A 17,957-nucleotide genomic window follows, 5' to 3' on the forward strand; every position below is an offset into this window, starting at 1 on the left:
CTTCTAAAGGGCTCTTAACTTGGCTCAGCACAAATGCTGGCAAATGGGCTCTTTGGACTCAAACACTCAAACACTGAACAAGTGTATCTGTATAATGAATAAAGAAAATCATATACAATATAGGCTAGTATAATACAAAAACCATATCTCATTGACTATCTTCTGAGCTGTTAGCCATACTGAGAAAGGTTAATTGTGTCTATTAACAAGATTTTAGTCTCTGCAAAGGTTATGCTATACATTGATTTTGTGACATTTGTCTTTTTTAAGGAGACAAAAAATGCATCCAGTAACATGCATATTTTCAGTGCAACAAACTATGATTAATTAGTGTTATTACAAGCGCGTCTGGAATAGCCTAGTTATATTTCTGGAATTAGTCTTGTTTCTGAATGATTGTCGTTGTAGAACACTGTAGAACCGCCTATGAATCCCGCCTCTCCCCGGTCTATAATAAAAGTATTTCTATTAGAAAAATATTAATAATTTCTATGTATGTATTTATTAAAGTAGCAGTGTAATAATGTAGCTACAACCAGCACATAATTGTTGTAGCCTATATATAAATAATAATAAAAAGATCACTATACCATACCTGTCAAGTATCCCGTTTTGGCCGGGAAAGTCCCGTATTTTACCCTTCTTTCCCGCCGTCCTCCCGTATTAGGAATTTCCCGTAAATCTCCCGTATTTTAACCTGCGTTATTGAAAAATAATAATACCCCGGGCGGAGTAAAAAAAACCAAAACATTCCCAATCTGAGCTCTGTCACTTGCCTCGCGATAACTAGGTATAGGTGGCAGTTGTCGCGAGGTTAGTGTGTGAGGTCAGATGAGTGACAACGCGGGGGAAACAAAAAAACAAACAAAAACAGAGTCGGATGATGGACGCTATGACAGAGCAAGGCACTCCTGCCAAAAAACCAAAACCCTCATGTACTAAATACCGCGATCAATGGGATAGCAAATTTACTTTTCTGAAGAGGAGCAGGGTGGGGGACAGTCACGCGTTTTATAAGTTTTGTAAGTGCGACTTTAGCATCTCACACGGGGAAGGAATGATGTATGTCGATCAGCACGAGAAAGGGTGTTTAGCATGGTCCGAAAGAACATTAGACAACAGAACTGTTTGCTCTACTCTCATGTAAAATTAACCACTCTGGCCCAGCCCACAAATACACTCCTTCCAAAACAGTTATACAAAGTAAAAAATGCAACAAATTTGTTCAATAACTCACTAAAAGAGTAATGAAAAGTTATGTGAAATGAAAAAAAAAAAATGAAAAGAAAAACTGTAAAAGAAAAACAATATGAAATGAAAATAATGTGTGGAATGAAAATAAAATGTAAAGACAAGCAATGTTAAATGAACAGAAAATATGCAAATAAGCCTTTAAATTAATGCTCTTAATATATACCCTATATATACCATACATATGGGCGCCGGAAAATTTCCCTTATTTTCAAATCCAAAACTTGACAGGTATGCACTATACTGCAATTAAAACAGTAAATGAGTGATAAGAGCTGGCCTCATATGGTGTTTAGGTGACCGGTCGCAGTCAGAGCACCTTGCGCTTGCCTCCTGAATCCCAGCAGCACAGTATAAAAGCCAGAGGCAGCAGTGGACGGGATGAGAGATCTCCATCAGGATATGAGACTCGCAGATCTACTCCGCACACTCATTCAGATACGAACGATTCCACGGTACGATGTTGATGCAGGAATCTTACACACACTTTTTATATAGCCTAGCCTACCATGTAGGCTATGATATTTTTATATAATTAAAATATCTTTTTTTTTTTTTTTGTCTCTCTTTGTATCAGTTATATTTCATGTAAATGTTCATGAGTATTATTTTACTTGCAGATAATCACTGATTAGTCACCAAAAGAGGGATGAAGACCATCAACTTTTTTACCGATTTGTTTCTTGTATTCGTAGCCAGTGATGCGAGCGCTTGGATTATCAGAAATGCGACTGAAACGCTCACCGGAACCAATCTCACTATCAATAAATCGGAAATGGGTGATGACGGATTGGCATCCATACCCAAATCAAGGCGAAAACGGTACATTTCTCAAGATGACATGATAGCAATTCTGGACTATCACAACAAGGTGCGCGCGAATGTTTTCCCACCTGCAGCAAACATGGAGTACATGGTAAGCATCCCACTCATTTCCAAAGAAAGAATATGAAGCATTTTATCCCTCATTATCAACATTAAAATGAAGCTGATTAGATTGAAATGCGGTGCTGCATTTACAGTAATTCATTCGACAGCTCCTCCTGCTGGATACAATACAATATAATAATAGTTTGTTATAATAGTCTCAAATAATTTAATCCCACCGGTAAAGTTTAAAATGTATTAAATACTCGTTGATTTATTTTACACAGAATTTGCGAGTATAACATAGTGCACACTGTCTTGATTTAATGTAAACATGTTTACGTGGGTGGTGTAGTCTCAAGACCAGAACAGTTTAATCCCAGTTTGTTTGCAATTATTACAAGTAGCCTATTATAAAGTAAAACAAGTATGCCATTTACACACACACACACACACACACACACACACACACACACACACACACACACACACACACAGGATTAAACATCTTTGGTCATGTGACTATGTTCACATGAAATCACACTAGGCTTGTTCGACTTCATGCAGCTCTGCGCAGACCGATCGGCGGCAGACTTGAAGCAGTGCATGCCGGTTAGAAATGTTGTCCGACTTGATACAGCGCCGACGCCACGTGACTGTGACGTATGCCATCAAAGTACCGCGAGAGCGATTCGAGAGTAGCCGGAGAACTCAGCCAGCGCAGCTTCTGAAGAGCGGCTGCTCTGGGCTGCACGAGCTGTGATGACGACACAGCTGTTCCACGATTGGCCGGATTCACCGCATGACAACGATCACGTGCGTTTCGTGTTTATTCTCACACCTTTAGTTCCACTAAAGCTCACAAATCAGTTTTTTAATAACAGTAAACACTCTTTTCATGTAGTCGCGATTTATTGTGTTATGTTTATCAAAATAAAACTGATTAAAAAACGTTGATTCCACTTCATTGATAGTAGGCCTAGCTGTAGGCTTATGTTGAACTTTATTCTTGTTCAAACAAACGCTGTATGAAGCAGTAGGCTACATAAAGTATTGAATGAAAATGTCTCTGAAACATCTGTGTATTTGGCAAATATTGCATTTATTTCACTTCAGCTGTGCTAAAGTAGGCTATACAAACACCACGTGAGCGGTCACTACGGGAACCAGAAAGTGTCCGACTTCACGTCTCCGTTTGCAGCTCCTCCCCGCCTGCACGCGGCTACTCTCGCCGATCGCTTACATCCAGCCGCAGCCGATGTCGAACACACCTACTAGCTGCATCCAAAATATCATACGCTATAGGTCACGTGATAATGACAACATGTCGAATGTTACGTCCAGATTACATTTATAGTACACACTATAGAACATACTTTTAGTAATCGCGAAATAATTACTTATTCAAAATAAATAGGCCTACTCAAGAGAATATGTGATTTCGGACGCGTAGTGTTTGACTTGAAATGGTATGACCATTCAGACCGATCAGTGTATGACATCAAAGTACCACAAGAGCAATTAGAGAGCAGACAGTAGCAGAAAGTAGGGCAATTTCATCTTAGGTATATTTGACATGGATTTTATATGCTTTCCTCCATGGGTTCAAATGTAAAAGATGTAAAATAAAAGTTTTTTTTTTTGTTTTTTTTTATTGCACACATTTACCTCTATATTTTATGTATTTTTTAGCTTTGGGATGAAGGCCTGGCCAGGTCAGCAGAAGCTTGGGCAGCCACCTGTATTTGGGAACATGGACCTCCTTACCTTCTCAGATATCTGGGTCAAAACCTCTCAGTCCGAACTGGCTAGTAAGTCGTGCAGGTGAACAGTTGTTTGCCATTGACAGAAAAACCTCTCATATCTTTAGTGTTCCTTGAATAAAGAAGAATGGTGCTCATTTAAGACTTAAAAATGTCACTTTGGCAGCATTATCAAATTACAAATGATGAACAAGACCCAAGGCATCAGGCCAGTCCAGAATTGTGTTTTGGATACAGTCCAGTGTAAAATACTGTCCCCTCACCCGCCCAAATTGTGCTCCTGCCAGTTACCGCTCCATTCTTCAGCTGGTTAAACCTTGGTATGATGAGGTCAGAGATTATGCATTTCCATACCCGCATGACTGCAATCCCCGCTGCCCGATGCGCTGTTATGGACCCATGTGCACACATTACACACAAGTGAGTTTGGTTGCAAGTCATAATTCAGATTAAGCAAACAGCAAAAACGTGCATGTCTGACGCTCTCTGAATGTTACAGATGGTGTGGGCGTCATCAAACAGAGTCGGATGTGCCATCCAAGCCTGTTACAATATGGTTGTGTGGGGCGCTGTGTGGAGGGAGGCAACGTACTTGGTCTGCAATTATTCCCCTAAGTTAGTCATGTTTTTATCCTTTAATGTGACTCTAGCCAGACCGTATACACTCTACAAGAGCACAGAGTGTGCCATTCTTAGTCTGATAATGCCAGCGCATGACTAATGTGTTACGCATGATTGTCTTTGTGGCATATTTTTTAAAAGAATCCTATTTTTTTTCAGGGGCAACTGGATTGGCGAAGCACCTTACAGAGTCGGTGTGCCATGCTCATCCTGTCCTCCAAGCTATGGAGGTTCATGCAGCAACAACATGTGCTTTCCTGCCATCAACTCAAACTTCATGTACTGGTTTAAATAAGCTCTCTGTCATATGTTTAATGCAATTTTACAGTAATGTACTGTGTAATATATCTTTTAAATATATATGCATTTTGTACAGCAGATTTAGCTGCTTTTTTGTATGTGATACTATCGATTCCAGAAATGGTGCTAATGTTAATACAATCTTAACATGACTGTTTTAGGATCAGCCATCATATTGATGCGCATGAATAGTAGTTATAGTTTCTTCTGGTTCACAGATCAAGTCTGTACTGATCACTCAATGTTTATATTCCACTTTTCTTTTTTTACATCCGTTACGTCAGGGTTTTTCCAAGGTGCTTAGACATAAAACATTCAAGCTATTTTTTGTTTTCATAGCTGTACATGTATTTTCAGTAGCAAAAACCGCTCTGAGGTTTTTGTAATGATAACGTTGAATGTATTTTCAACATTTTTATTTGGTTGTGTAAAGTTCTCATGTTTAGTTATATTATATGTTGTTATGTGAGTGTTACATTTAACTATCAATTGGCAATTCATGATAAATGATCATGGAATGGTGCTATTCTGTGTCAAGGATTGCTGCTCTGAATTTGATTTGCTTTTCTCTTTACGTAATGTTTGCTGAACAGTGATGTTGCCATGGTTACACTAGGATGACCTCAGATTGTGACCTCTACCAAACTCCACATCCTAGTTTTTTAGTTCTCTGGGAGAGAGGAGGTGCATCTAAGCTATTAAATTTCGAATTGTGTAATTTCATATACAATGATATATAGTGCATTATTTTAATAGTGAAAGAACAGCATAACAGTTCTTTCAATTGGTGGCTCACTGAGATTTGTTATACATTTCCAGCACATAGTAGCGGTATTGTTTTCTTCATGTTCTTCTTCTTTTTAAATGAGAGATATAGATTGAATGCTCTTATGTTAATTTATCTCCCTAAACACAAGATACAGTAGCACTATTGCACTGAGATTGTTTATATTTACCCCAATATACAGTTGGTGTAGTTTAAGTGTTTCTACAGGTTTGTGCTGAAAATATATACTAATAAAGAATTCTTTACTACCTGTGAGTGTCTGTTTAAGGTGCATTGTATGTGTGAAAAGTGTCATTCAAAGGTATTTTTAAGTTTACTGACATTGCATGTAAAAAATTGTATTTGCAAATGCACACTGACATTCAAGAGATGTATTGGGTTCATTTGTAAACACATTTCTAAGATTTTCCTGGCACGTTACTTCACATTGTTTCAGTGTCTTTCAGAGACTGCTGCACTATTGATTGTGTAAACATGTGTCTATGAAGCTAAATGGTTCCAGTTTTCCTGGACAGTTCTTCAGCGATTCTCCTCATCCACTTTTCAGATTTAGTTTTTCATTATTTCTTCTTTTGTTAACCTCTTGTGTAACTGAATATATACCTTTCTGTTCTGTTTCTGTTGAAAAATTCAGAGCTGTCTCCAAATCTGCAGGACTCGATTATAATAGTTTTGAGACACCTGAAAATATTCCTGATCACTGTGCAAGACTGATCTGGTGAAAACATTCTCAGCATTTCTGTATGTTGATAAAGCTGAAATACGAGAAATGGTGAACCAATAGTATGTTTGCTTAGGAAAAAAACAATATACCCCTGTTTTTGTAATTTTGCAGACCATCGATATTGGCTGTGGATGTGAGCACACAAAAAAAAAAAAAAAAAAAAAAAAAGAAAGACTTCCCCCTTTCTACCACCAAATAACATAACAATCCAGCTCTCTCAGCAAAATTTAGGTCAAAATCACTGCATACATTGCCTGCTAAAGACCCTCTCACCCAACATATAAATTGAAATAATCATTATTTTATTTATTTTCACACTAAAGAAAAATAATCATTTACCAATTGCATGACCTCTTAGATGTGCACAAATTTAAAGAATACCCTTTAAAGTACTAAGATTACAGGGAAATAGATTATCATGAGACAATTTAGAAAGCTTCTCAAATTAAAATTCAAGTTGTGGAAATCAGTTTTGTATAGGCTAAATGTAATCAATATAATCATCCAGCCCAAATGTCATGTTCATGGAGAATATTCACACACAGTTAATTTTATCCATATAGCGAAGGCTTTAAAAATCACTCAATGCTGCCATCTAGTGTTTGTTTGGCCTATTACACAACACTGTACAGCAAAAAGATAGATAGATAGATAGATAGATAGATAGATAGATAGATAGATAGATAGATAGATAGATAGATAGATAGATAGATAGATAGATAGATAGATAGATAGATAGATAGATAGATAGATAGATAGATAGATAGATAGATAGATAGATAGATAGATAGATAGATAGATAGATAGATAAAGGGAAGTGTTGAATTTTTTTGAAAGCATTTATGGTAATAAAAAAAACACACACTAAAAGACACATAAAAACACAAATAAAAATAATGATTTGTTCACTCTGACTAAATTACTAGAAATACAGGCAAATGCACCGGTATATATACCTAAACGCTTCTGTGCTGTGGGTGTGGCGGTGTGGTTGTGGGCGTGGCTTAAATGTACCTACACTATAAATGAAAAACGCAGCATCACAAATTTAAACATTTGAACGTTCATTATTTATCCGCACAATGACCCATGATGACTCATTCATAAAGAAACTTGCAAGCAGATCAAAACAGATGGGCTCGTGTATTTGAAATGCAAAAACTGCAGAGAAACATTATTTCAGTAGGTCAACACCGGATCTAAACGTCCACGCGCGGAACCGCATAAGGTAAAATGCTGCTTACTTTCAGTATAAAGAACACTTAACATTTCTTCTGCAATATGTCAAAGGAATTGATGCTACTACAAACTTTGTAAGGGTAACTCTAGTAAAGATAATAATATTACTATTTTAAGAGATGGCATTAGAGTTACTCATAATAGCTGAAGATGCAATAGGCCTACAGACTTCAAAGACTTGTGTGGTTGGTTTTAATACAGGACACGACTGTATGAAATATTGCATGTGTGTGGCAAAAGGCGTACACAAGTCTTTGACAAGTTAGAAACAATCACCTCAGTTGTGAAAATGCTGAAACTGCACTTTTCAGTCGGGCTTGTATGAACTGATCTATTGCTGAGCATCCATGCGAACCAATGCACATAATCAAATCTAATTATTATGTCATTCTGTTATACCACATTATGTATAAATTTAATACAAAAATGTATACAAAAATATACATTTATCTGCGTTAAAATGTAGATCTGATTACAATCATTTTGATTTCACAGGCAGAGGACAGATACCACTTTGGATTTTGTAGCTGACAGATGTGAAGGAAACATGAAGTGTGGACATGAAGATTTATTTAGTGGGTTTGTGCTGCTTGTGATTGTCCAAACAGTGGTTTCCATGGTCATTCCCAATGCCACCCACTTAGAAGCCATCCTGGAAAAATACATGGATAAGGATGAGACGTGGTGGCAATCTAAGCCAAGGGGCAGGAGAGCAATTTCACAAAGTGATATGCAACTCATTCTTGACCTACATAATAAGCTTAGGGGTCAAGTGTACCCCCCTGCCTCAAACATGGAGTACATGGTAAGATCGCATGAGTCTCCCTCAGTCACAATCCTGCTGAATCATGTTCCTAACCTACACAGATATATCATGATCCAATATATATTTACTGCAGAAGGACATCCAGAAATTTAGGGTCAGACTTTGTACCTGCCAAATAGTCAATAAAAATAAATTGTCTACTACCATTATCATTTTGTCTAAATAAACGAAAAACAAAACACTAAAAACTTGTTTAAATAAATTATTTTCAATGGTACAAGTGAATTTAGACATACCATTATAGTGTTGAAAATTTATATTTTAAGATTGTAGTGTTATTAAGCTATTACTGTTTTTACAGATTAACTTTAACTGAGCATTAGATGATGGCAAAAGTAATCTAAATGTAAAAATATGGGAAATTAACATTTAAATATGCATTATCTGCTGATAAATATCAAATATCAATTGAAAATCTCTCATATCGGCTGATAACTAATATGGTACTAATATATTGTTCATCCCTTCATTAAGTCAAACTACAGGAATAAAAGATCAAATGTAGGCTATTTCCAAAACTAGGCTACTGCAAATGTGAAAACCTTCTATAAGTTGTCTTGAGACTTTGAAAAGACAAAAAACTTTTCCATTGAATTGGGAGTTAAAAGGCTATTTATACATTGGTGGGGTCATGAAAGGGCTCATAAATTTATCAGATGGCTCTGCCAACCAGTATTGGGTAACCCACCATAACCGCACTTTGAACAAATGCATTCAAACACACTGAACTACAGTCAAGTTTGTGGTCTACAACAAACAGTTCATCAGGTCCATCAGGGAGGCCAAAATGCAGCTTCTCCTTCCCACGTTCTGTGGCTCACCTACTGTATATGGCATTCAGCCAGACCTCTCAATTGCTTTCTGGCCAAATATGACCTGATACTTCTTAGAACTCTCTATGGTTTGCTGCTGCTGCTTCTTCCCACTGCATTGCAGTTGGCAGCAATGGAGGCAAATATTGACTCGCACTTCAAAGAACAGAATAGAATAGAACACTTAATGTTCAAAATATCATTAATTTCCATGCACTGCACATGGATCATTCCATATGACTGACACTTCCGATCAGCTGTAAGAGAACCGTTTCAAAACATTCTTAGTCAATTATTTTTGAGTTGATAACATCTGTGGCGCTCTGGGACTCTGAACAATTCAGAGTTAAATCTGTCAAATGCCTCCAGCCTGTATCCCACAGCAAAGTTGAACAGAATGCGTCTTTGTGTGGGGCGCAGGTAGGGGAGGAGACATTAGCTACCTCCATTCTGTGCAGTCCTCTGGGTAATTACTCTGAAAGGGAAGTGGAGGGAGTCACAGAGGATGCATATCTCCCTTGGAATGCACCCAGATGGTCGCTGTAACAGCAAATTAGGCATCACAACAAATAAACAATGTCAAGATGGGTCTCAAAGGCCACATAAAATGCCAGCGGGCTTTGTATCTCTATGCTGGTTCTGCTCATATTTGAAAGCTTGCTAGGCTTTTATGCGCCTTAAAGACCGATATTACATTTACATTTATGGTAAACGTTTCAAGTGCATGTTGACAACAAGACATATTTTATACAGCTCGCATTAACATCATAAACAGCAGGAATGCAATCTAAGTAGCATCTAAGTTAGATTAAAATGACAAATATTTTATTTATTTATTGTGCAATATAAAAGAATGATCAAGGTGGTTCAGCAATAGTATTTGTTGAGGACTGCTGGAATGGAATGCACCAGCTCTGCACACATGGAACAGATTAGCGCACTGGCAGGGCAGCAAACGACGTATATGTAATTCTAAATGAAACTGCTGTGTATTGAAATAATCAGAGCCCTGTGCAGAACAGTACACTGTGATTATTCTTTCATACAAAACAGTTTAAACCTGTAAGAAACCTAATGGTAGGTTTAATGTCTTTTGTCCCAAGTTAGTGAAACAGAAATGCTTTATGGTTTTTAACTTCAACTGCCCCACTTGTAGATTTGTATCAATCTACTGGTCAGAAACAACCATGCATTGACGTACATAGGCAGAAGCAGGTTCAACCATATGCCAAAAATGTTATCAGAACATCTTTCTGAGGTGCTTTTGCTCTTTAAAACATGTGCTGTTGTGTTTTAAATGGGTAGTTAACCCAGAAATAAAAATTCTGTTATCTTTACTCACCCTCATGTCTATCCCTTTAATATTTGGCCCTTTTTTTGGCCCTTAAAATTATGACAGATTCAGCTGCTGTGTTACCTATATTCACACAGTCAGTGTTTGGGATTGGCAACCGCATTTCACAACAGGTGTGACTCAACCAGTACAGTACATACAGTACAGTATTAAAGTCGCTACTAATAACCTATGTATTAAGTTATCACAAAACTGATTGGCAGTAGCTCTGGTGGAAAACAGTGACACGTAGCTCATTAGGTCTCTGCAAAATACCAAAACCACACATAAAAAAACACACAACACAAATGAGATGTGCGTGTATGTTGTACAGTTGTCCAGTACAGTTATATTCACTCGAAAATACCTTCACAGCTCGTCCCTCGTGTAAATAACCAAACTGTTTTGAGCACTCAAATACAGGACTGATAATTATTTGATGTTGCTTTGTGAACATGACTTGTGTTTCTACGCTGTTACAGGTGTGGGACAATGAACTAGAGAGAAGTGCTGAGCACTGGGCACATACTTGTCTTTGGGAACATGGACCGTCTCACTTACTGACCCGGATTGGCCAGAACCTGGGAGCTCACTGGGGCAGGTGATGTATTAAAAATTGATACAAACAATATTGAGGTCACATCAAATAACAATTGCATCTCATGCGGATCTTATACAGTGCATTAACTGTTATCTTTAAATATGATTGTCTTCAGAGACAGACCCCCGACATTTCATGTCCAAGCTTGGTATGATGAGGTGAGAGATTTCAGTTACCCCTATCCACAAGAGTGTAACCCTCACTGCCCCTACAGATGCTCTGGACCGGTCTGCACGCATTACACACAGGTAAAAACACATTCACGTTACCAAATCAACAATATCCACAAAACCCTGGCAGGAAAAATAGTTACCAGTTTACATTTTGTCAATTTTCTTTTGAAATGTATTTTCACAATATACATTGTTTCAAAGCACCTTTACAGAAACTCATGATGTTAACTCTTTCTCTGCCAGCATTGTTACCATTTTATCCTAGCTTCATGCATTCTTTTTCTAATCAACAGTTGAATGTGGGTAGGTTTCATAAAAAAAGCAACATTGGCGCCGATAGCCTTGTGGTTATCGTCGACATATAGTGCAACTGCGCCTCCCGCGTCCCAAATTCGATTCCCAGCTCGGGGTCCTTTGCCGATCCCGTTCCCCTCGCTTTCCTGTCAAAATCTCTACTGTCCTATCCAATAAAGGCACAAAAAGGCCAAAAACATAACTTAAAAAAAAAAAGAAATTGAAAGCTGAGAAATTCACGTTTTTGTCTTCATCTAGATCAGATTCAGAACAATGATTAAAACATAGAGTACATCGAGTCCATCAAACCCTCAAAGCTTGCACAGTCTATAACTCGTCCTGTGTCGACATTTCATTCAGTAACATTAGGCATAGGCAGTTTTGGTTTATATGCTATTTAATGTTTGATGGCCTGTGTAAGCAATGCTTCTATTGCTTGTTTCTGATTCTTTTTCGCTGTGTTTTGATAGTACCGTATAACAGTTAAAACATGGATTGCCGGAAATTTCAGTCAATAGCAGGGAAGCGTTGTGTCATAAATGACGGAAAATTCCCTCAATGGCGGGGAAAGAGTTAATGTTATAATATCTTAATATCTTCATGCCTTATAGTCGCATTTAGCAGATTAGAGCTGGGTGATAATATAGTTGACATTTTGTGACAATACAAGCAATCAAGTAGGTGAGATATGCAATGCATTGTAGTAAATGTTATATTATGATTTGTTCACAGCTGGTTTGGGCCACAAGCTGCAAAATTGGCTGTGCCATCAATGTGTGCTACAACATGAATGTATGGGGGATGATCTGGACCAAAGCCGTGTATCTGGTCTGCAATTACTCTCCCCCGTATGAATTTTCATCTTTTCTTTCATTTGCAATATGATATAGTTCTAATAAGGCACTATTATTAGCTTTTGCCTTGTGCCATCCTTTTCTCAGAGGAAACTGGTGGGGACATGCACCATACAAGCACGGGACCCCTTGCTCTGCTTGCCCACCCAGCTATGGCGGCGGTTGCAGAAACAACCTCTGCTATAAAGGTACTAAACTGACTATATTATTCAATTAATGTTTAATGTTCCTTTTTTTGTCACGTATTTAAATATAGTAACTTACTGTAATGTGTTAATTTAGCATGAACAATGAAAAGAAAGAAAGATAAATAAATTTCAATTCAATGTCAATTAATTATCTTGAATTATATTGGCAGCAAATTGATGTGATTAATTGCAATCAATTTGATTCATTATCATGACGTACAGTAATGGCTAAAAGAGATGTCTGGAGGGGTTAAAATGAAAAATTAGGATTTTTTTTTTTTTTAAATTATATTTTAAATATGAGGGAAGAACAAAACACTAAACTTGGTTACGGTATTTATCTGATAAAATTATTTGGCAAAAAAGTCAAACTACAGCTACAGTTTTTATTTTACTATGCAAAACAAAAGGCATAGAAAAACAAAAAGCTCACAGGAAAAAAAAACATACATTTTATTACAACATAATCAGCTATTGGGCCCTATTTTAACGATCTGAAACGCAAGGGTCAAAGCGCAAAGCGCAAGTAACTTTGTGGGCGGATCCCGGCGCTGTTGCTATTTTCCCGGCGGGATAAATGCCTCTTGCGCCTGGTGCAAATCTAAAAGGGGTTGGTCTGAAGTAGCTTCTATCTATCGTAATAATGTATGATTTGCAAAAATGAAAACTGCTGCTTAGATGAGAGAATCAACGTGTTTGCGCGTTGTGCACACGCTACATTGATTATGGCCAAGCATGCGCCCTTAAAATAGCATAATGAACAACGCGCAACGCGCCACTGACTTTAGACTAGGTTTTTTCTGGTCAGTGGCGCAATTGTTTTATAGAACAGCAAAATAGCATGAGGGAAAGTTTGCGCCGGAACACGCCTCCTCTTTGCACTGAACCGCCCCGGGGAGCGCAAGTGTATTTCTAAGTTAACCGACATGCATCTGTGGAGGGAAAAGTCCGCTTTGCGCGGGTGCAAAATAGGAATGATACATGCGTCAGTGTACAAAGTCATTTGCGCCGAGTGCAAGATAGGGCCCATTATTTTGACCGTTCTCTCTTGTTTTTGCCTGTGTGCCTAATTTCTGTGTATGACAACCTGGCCAAAAATTATGTTTGCACAATTTGCCATGATTCATTGTGTTATCACAAATAAAACAATTGACACAAAGCACAACTAAGCAATATGCTTACAAAATCTTTAACACATTTTTTTAATAATACTTCAATAATAATAGGTCAATTTTCCTAGGCCAGACATCATCAGTTAATTTGATTAAAACATTTTAAACTATTTGCATCCCTAAACTAGTTATGAAAACAATATTTAGCTAACATTTGTGAAGGCTGTAAGTCTTAAATAATTTTTTTAAAAGTTATTAAATTGTGCTCTCTTCAGATGATGGCAGTCATTATCATTACACCCCTGAGGCAGAGGAAAATAACTATATCGAACCAGAGCCAGTCCGAAGCCATGACACTCACTACAGGGATGAGACCACGACTCCGTCTCCCAATGAGAACATTGAAAGGAATGAAGTCATCAGTACTTCCCAGATGTGTAAGCTAATTTAAGTTCATTGGTTGACTTAAGATATTCAAAATGTCTTTGCTGGGTGACATCAGAAGGTATGTATGTTTCTATGTACGTTTTCTTGGGGTATGTTTACAAGCAGTTTAATATTGAAGAAAGAGAATCGTATTCCCCTAATTTAGCACATGAGAACACATTACTAAAAGGTTAACCATAAAATACATAACACATCTTTGTTTGTATATATTTTTTCTGCAGCTCAGCAAGTAGCATGTGATACTAGATTACGTGATCAGTGCAAAGGAACTACTTGTAACAGGTATAATTCACACATCAGTTACTAAAGAGTGTGGTTGGGTCATGCTACTATGAATTATTTTCATGACTGGTCAATCTTTAATCAGGTACGAGTGCCCGCCAGGCTGTTTGTACAACTATGGAAAAGTATTTGGATCAGGTCATTATGACATGGTAGGTGAATACATTTGCTTTGTATTACTTTTTACCTCAATGTGGCATCAACTGTCAAGATTTCCAAGTTGATTTTTCCAGTTACACATTTATATACTGTATCTAATTTCGGATGGATTGTGGTCAGCTCAGGGTCTCTCTTATTAATGTTGCTGTTTTTCCAGCAATCCAGTATCTGTGGCAGCGGCTTGCATGCTGGAATAATAGATGATGATGGAGGCTGGCTGGATGTCACAAGGGTGGGCAGAAGGCAACGATTCTCAAAGTCCTTCAAAAATGGAGTTCAGACTCTGGCGTAAGTCATAGAACCTACATGCCCGTTTCATGCTGCTGAATGTAGGTTCAACATTGTTCTCACATTTTATTTCCATGTTATTCGTCAGGAAAAATCAGAGTGCCAATGCCTTCACCGTAACAAATGTCCCAGGTCAGTGCACGGATGATCATTCATAATGAGATAAAGTTGCTAGAGTTTCAGAAAAGAAATTTAAAAACAAATGTTTTGTGACTTCCAGTGAAAGCAGTTAATTGTGAAACTACGGTGGCACAATTCTGCCCTTTCAAGAAACCAGTCCAGCACTGTCCCAGGTGAACTTTACTTTATAATAACAAATATTATTGCCCGATTACACAAGATACCATGAAGTAAATTTGGAAAGTTTTGTCAAAAAAGCATTTTGTCGTTAATAACGTTTGTCGTTTTTTCCAGGTTGTATTGTCCTCGTAATTGCTTGTATGGCAGCTATGCCCGAGTAATCGGAACTCGCTATTATTCAGATGTAAGTCTTCATGCCCATTTTCACACAGAACATGTTTTTTCATTCCATCGCACTGCTTTTCCATTGTTTTTCTATGTAAACATGCACTAGATTGACATCTTTGATTATTGCTCTCATATCTTGTATCTTTCGAAGTGTCTCGCACATGACGCATGAAAAAAAAACTGTGACACTTAAATTAAAAGAAGCATCTAGGGACATTGTGTTATTTTTTTTTATTTTTTTATTTTTTTCATTTCTCTGCCCTACAGCTATAGGGCATTGTGTTTTTAAGCACAAACATTCTGTTATGTGAAAATGTTTGATTCTGTGTTTTCTACAACTATCTTCCCTGTTATAAATATTAAGAAGTCACTGCTATCTTCTAATTACATTAGAACACCATTATATAATTGAAAAAACATATGATACATCTTTTTTAATATCTCAGTTGTTTCTCCTAGCCTGCAATGTTGAAATGGAGAACAAATACAGACTTTTACCAACATTTTCTGCTTCTCAGATTCTCCTTCTGAGAAACAAACCATAGTAATCTCACAAGTTGTAAACTATCAAAAACGATTTCAAACTGCTCCGATTTGCTCTGACACCAAAACTTAATTTAACTAAAACTATCCACATTATTTGTTATAGCTGTATAGCAGTATTATATGTTAAAAAAAAGTCTCATTTGTGTCCACTTTTACTTCCATTAAGGAATTTTGAAAGTTGATACTTAAACATAATTGATTACTCGCATAAGTCTCCTGAGCTATAAAAGAACAATGTCTGAGCAATGAAATGTTCCTCTGGGTCGCAATATAGCAGCTATTAAGTCACTGTTTTGTTACAACTGCAGTAGAAAATGAGCCATATTTCCTTTTTCTGTCCCACTGAGCAGAATTCCAGTATATGCAGGGCAGCTATCCACGCAGGGGTGATTCGAAGTGATTCCGGAGGTTATCTGGACGTAATGCCTGTGGACAAAAGGAGGCAGTACAAGGGCTCCTACCAGAATGGCATCACCTCAGAGAGGTACTGAGTGTGTTGAGTCCGCTTTTGAGCTACTACTGCTGTTTAGATGATCTTTCCTTTTTGGCTTCTGGTCTTCAGACTAATTATCTAATATCCCTCTATATGAGCTTGGTTGGATAACGTAATCATTTTATTTAGTGGGTGGCTGAACGGTATTCTTATAAACTGCATTTCTGCTAAATAAAACCAGACCACCAACACAGCCTGGTTTTATTTTGCTTCATTACACAGCATGTTGAGGGTATCATAAGTATCTGAAGGGTGATTCATGAATCATACTAGCATATAAACCATATATCTTTCTATCCTGCTGGATCTGGATTTATATTGGGCATTATTCTTCCATTTAGCCTACAGAATCCCCCAGGAGGCAAAGCATTCAGAGTGTTTGCGGTCATTTGAAACCATCCTCCAAGGACGGATGCAAAGAAATAGAGCTCTTGGTAATGTAACAGCCGGTAATTACCGTGCATTTGGTTTGCTGGTCTTGCTGGGCTGGATTTAAGGCCAGTGCTGTCACGAAAAATATCCTCAACAGGAAGAAAAAAAAAGACATTGACTTTGACACCATCTGGTCCTGAGAAAACGGAGTCTCCATGATTTTGGTCTGCATGTAAATGTCATGTATATACGAGTTGTAAATACAGTTTTTATTCATTGCATTCATTCTTGTATGTTTTTATATAGGTATATGTTGTTATTTTAAGCACATAAAGATATAAAGCATTCTTTAAAGTAACAAAATAGGCAATTGTGCATGCGAACACTACAGTGTTAATCTCTGAAATGTGTAGAAAATGCCATATAATATTACAGTTTATATTTTTGTAAACATTTTTTTTAATCGGTGTTCAATACAGTATATTATGCTGCGTATGTTCAGAATTTGATACTGTAACAACCTGGCAGGCCAGGAAATCATTAATCATTATTGCTTTAGAAGAATTTGAAAAAATGTACCACAAAAGGAGCAATATGGAAAAGAAGAGAGACTTTTTGTGTTATTTATTATCATGCAATCTAAAATAAAGATATTTAGACTCATAATTCTTCTGTTGCAAATATTATCCACTATAATCCACAATATTATAGTTATCCACTATAACTATAATATCCTATTATGACTTTGACTGTGAACATTTTAAAGTACATCTTTTTGCAGTGAAAGTACATTGAAATATTTCACAATGGTCCCATCACAATCTTTGGTTTTGATGTATTATGTATTTAAATTTCTGTGATTTTTGGCTAAACACAGCTGTGAGGTTACTTCAAATTCAAGACTCTGAAAAGCACAGACGGAGCCTCTGCACCTTGAAGAATGAAAACCCAACGTGCCTCATGTGAAAATACTCAACTTCTGCTGGCAGTGCACCGGCACCACAGACAAAGAAGGACATTGTGTGTATGCTGGTGTGTGTGATGGTTTTAATCTCACTTCCTGGAGTGCATTTCCTCCATGTCAGGCACAGATGTGGTTGAGTGGTAGTAGCAGGCTCTCTGTCACTCACCTTGACCTCTCTCATTTCCTGTCTGCC

At 37.4% G+C, this 17,957-nt stretch overlaps 2 protein-coding genes across 4 annotated transcripts; both read left to right on the forward strand.

Moving 5' to 3' along the window:
* Positions 1–1,551: 1,551 nt before the first annotated feature.
* Positions 1,552–5,048, forward strand: pi15b (peptidase inhibitor 15b). Of its 3 annotated transcripts, none has more exons than XM_056267524.1 (6): positions 1,552–1,706; positions 1,872–2,167; positions 3,811–3,929; positions 4,169–4,301; positions 4,381–4,496; positions 4,662–5,048. In XM_056267524.1, exons 2-6 carry the CDS (start codon positions 1,901–1,903, stop codon positions 4,795–4,797), a joined length of 771 nt encoding a protein of 256 aa, XP_056123499.1. In that variant the 5' UTR covers positions 1,552–1,706; positions 1,872–1,900; the 3' UTR covers positions 4,798–5,048. The 3 variants fall into 3 exon arrangements, with proteins under 3 accessions (XP_056123499.1, XP_056123500.1, XP_056123501.1); XM_056267525.1 differs by having other exon boundaries at positions 1,872–2,073; positions 3,811–3,942; XM_056267526.1 differs by having other exon boundaries at positions 1,947–2,167.
* A 2,296-nt stretch (positions 5,049–7,344) lies between these two features.
* Positions 7,345–17,466, forward strand: crispld1b (cysteine-rich secretory protein LCCL domain containing 1b). The gene is made up of 15 exons (XM_056267586.1): positions 7,345–7,541; positions 8,048–8,357; positions 11,006–11,124; positions 11,240–11,372; positions 12,324–12,439; positions 12,533–12,633; positions 14,021–14,182; positions 14,414–14,474; positions 14,560–14,626; positions 14,791–14,921; positions 15,010–15,053; positions 15,142–15,214; positions 15,336–15,405; positions 16,286–16,419; positions 16,770–17,466. Exons 2-15 carry the CDS (start codon positions 8,100–8,102, stop codon positions 16,819–16,821), a joined length of 1,521 nt encoding a protein of 506 aa, XP_056123561.1. The 5' UTR covers positions 7,345–7,541; positions 8,048–8,099; the 3' UTR covers positions 16,822–17,466.
* The last annotated feature ends 491 nt before the right edge of the window (positions 17,467–17,957 follow it).

Source organism: Rhinichthys klamathensis, unplaced genomic scaffold (genome assembly GCF_029890125.1).
Source record: "Rhinichthys klamathensis goyatoka isolate OS25496 unplaced genomic scaffold, OSU_Roscu_1.1 h1tg000261l_1, whole genome shotgun sequence".
In the NCBI taxonomy this organism is placed as follows: Eukaryota; Metazoa; Chordata; class Actinopteri; order Cypriniformes; family Leuciscidae; genus Rhinichthys; species Rhinichthys klamathensis.

Excerpts from the sequence above, each read along its gene's own strand:
- pi15b (XM_056267524.1), top strand. The coding sequence starts at position 1,901 with ATGAAGACCATCAACTTTTTTACCGATTTGTTTCTTGTATTCGTAGCC. Across the intron at positions 2,168-3,810 it reads CAGCAAACATGGAGTACATG|CTTTGGGATGAAGGCCTGGC; the intron begins GTAAGCATCCCA and ends TGTATTTTTTAG. Across the intron at positions 3,930-4,168 it reads CTCTCAGTCCGAACTGGCTA|TTACCGCTCCATTCTTCAGC; the intron begins GTAAGTCGTGCA and ends TGCTCCTGCCAG.
- crispld1b (XM_056267586.1), top strand. The coding sequence starts at position 8,100 with ATGAAGTGTGGACATGAAGATTTATTTAGTGGGTTTGTGCTGCTTGTG. Across the intron at positions 11,373-12,323 it reads TCTGCACGCATTACACACAG|CTGGTTTGGGCCACAAGCTG; the intron begins GTAAAAACACAT and ends ATTTGTTCACAG. Across the intron at positions 14,183-14,413 it reads CATCAGTACTTCCCAGATGT|CTCAGCAAGTAGCATGTGAT; the intron begins GTAAGCTAATTT and ends TTTTTTCTGCAG.